The 2,215-nt window shown below is 39.9% G+C and overlaps 1 protein-coding gene across 1 annotated transcript; it reads right to left on the bottom strand.

Annotated features, from left to right (window-relative positions):
• Window positions 1–201: 201 nt before the first annotated feature.
• On the bottom strand, window positions 202–2,209 carry LOC116380533 (kinesin heavy chain-like). Its single transcript, XM_031842437.1, has 4 exons — window positions 1,913–2,209; window positions 1,436–1,537; window positions 859–919; window positions 202–759 (listed from the first exon to the last, which is right to left on the bottom strand). Exons 1-4 carry the CDS (start codon window positions 2,002–2,004, stop codon window positions 655–657), a joined length of 360 nt encoding a protein of 119 aa, XP_031698297.1. The 5' UTR covers window positions 2,005–2,209; the 3' UTR covers window positions 202–654.
• Window positions 2,210–2,215: the final 6 nt, after the last annotated feature.

Below are 2,215 nucleotides of genomic sequence, written 5' to 3'. Positions count from 1 at the left end.
TCAGGTTTATAGTTAGGGCTGGTTCAGGTTTATAGTTAGGGCTGACTCAGGTTTATAGTTAGGGCTGGTTCAGGTTTATAGTTAGGACTGGATCAGGTTTATAGTTAGGGCTGGCTCAGGTTTATAGTGAGGGCTGGCTCAGGTTTATAGTGAGGGCTGGTCCAGGTCTATAGTTAGGGCTGACTCAGGTTTATAGTTAGGGCTGGTGCAGGTTTATAGTTAGGGCTGGTTCACGTTTATAGTTAGGGCTGACGCAGGTTTGCCTTAGTCCAGCCCCTAGATATGCTGCTATAGACCCAGACTGCTGGAGGACTTCCTATGGTACACTGAGCTCCTCTCTCCTCTTACTCTGCTTCTGTATATATTCTTGTCCCATTAATGCACATTAATAACTTTGCTTCTTCCTCAGAGTCTTTGTGCTATCTCTCCTCACAGGTTTCCATGGATCGTGGTTTTACCTGAACCATGGTCCTGCCTCCTGCCTTTATAGTAATTCACAATCACCCCCAACCCTGCACCCACACTTTGGCAGAGGAGGTGAAACCTGCAGGTTGTACTTTGGATGGTTGTTCCGAAGCTAAATACTTTCATTAATCACTCATTTTCTAAGATAATGTTCTCTGTGAAGTTTTGTAGATGTTGTTATTGGTGGATTTAATGCTGAGAGGAACTGTCTGGTTTTCTTACGTTCTTGACTCGAGTGCCGAGGTCTTGGATGAAGACTTTACGGAGGGTGGTCAGCGTCTGCAGCTCTTTGGCCTATTGGATGAAAAACAATAACTCAACTTATCTCACATGTGTCACTTCTGCAGACAAGATATGATAAATGTTTGTAAAAAATAATAATAATCCACCTACCACAGTCTCCTCCAGACCCTTCAGGTCCTCTTTGGCTTGTTCTCTCTTCTCATTCAGGAACCTTAATCACACAAACAAAGTTCACTAAAACAACCTGACTGATGGTATTGATATTTTATCTAAATATTTTAGTTTTATCCATACACCAAATTTTGCACCTCCGGCAATAGGAAACACTAATTACTGATATTTCAACTGTAATTAATCCTGTGTTTCCATTACATGACATTACAGTCATTTAGCAGATGCTTTTATCCAAAGCGACTTACAATTCATTATCTATCTGTACACCGTAGGCACAGTTACGAGAGCAATTTGAGGTTAAGTGTCTTGCTCAAGGACACATTAACATGAGACTAGGGGAGGCGGGGATCGAACCGCCGATCCTCTGATTGAAGGACGGCCCTGCTTTCCACTTAGCCACGGTCATGCCACTTTCCACTGAATATATAAATATATTTATTGATTTGGAGAGGCATAAAAACTGGTGTATGGAAGCAAACTAACAGACGGATGTTTGTCCAAAAGCAGCAGAGTTCTTGATGAGTCTAAGTTGAGGACAATGGGACAAACTTACAGCAGTTTCTGAAGTTTCTGGCCTTTGTTCTGATCCTCAGCTTTAAGTTTGTCAAAATCAGACTTAAGCTTCCGGTTCTCCAGCTGTAGAGCCTGATTCCCACTAAATTAACACATACAGCATTTATTAATACTCCCTTACTGCCACCGCATTTATACAGTTGTAGCCTCAAATGCTTAAAAGTCATCAAAATGAAAAAGCACAGCAAAAATTAGGATGAAAATTCCCGGAGAAAATCTTCTTGTCGACTAAAACAAATTACTTAAATGTGACTAAAAAGAAGAGTCGCTTATGACATCATAATGAAGTGCAAAAACAAATGCTGTCATACACACCTGTGTTTAAAAAGGATAGAGACAATGACAATAATATAACTATTACTTTTGATTACAACCACATCAGTCACTTATCAGTTATGTTCGACATGATCAATAGTGATAATCAGTCAATGATCGGTTGTTATAATCAATAACATACTCTTTGAGTTGGTCGACGTCTCTATGCTTCTGCTCAATCTCGTCGCGTAGCCGACTCAGCTGTTTGTGATGAACTTCTCTGTGGTTCTCCATCTGTTCCTCCAGAGTTCTCTACAGAACAAAACAACATTAATTTATGGTTCTCTTACTCACTTAATTTACATAAAGGAAGACTTCAGTTCTCTAACTCACTTAATTTACAGAAAGAAGGAACGCTTCAGTTCTCTAACTCACTTAATTTACATAAAGGAACACTTCAGTTCTCTAACTCACTTCATTTACATAAAGGAACACTTCAGTTCTT

Source organism: Anarrhichthys ocellatus, unplaced genomic scaffold (assembly GCF_004355925.1).
Source record: "Anarrhichthys ocellatus isolate YVR2014 unplaced genomic scaffold, GSC_Weel_1.0 scaffold7547, whole genome shotgun sequence".
Lineage (NCBI taxonomy): Eukaryota > Metazoa > Chordata > Actinopteri > Perciformes > Anarhichadidae > Anarrhichthys > Anarrhichthys ocellatus.
This window is presented reverse-complemented; position numbering and strand designations above follow the sequence as displayed.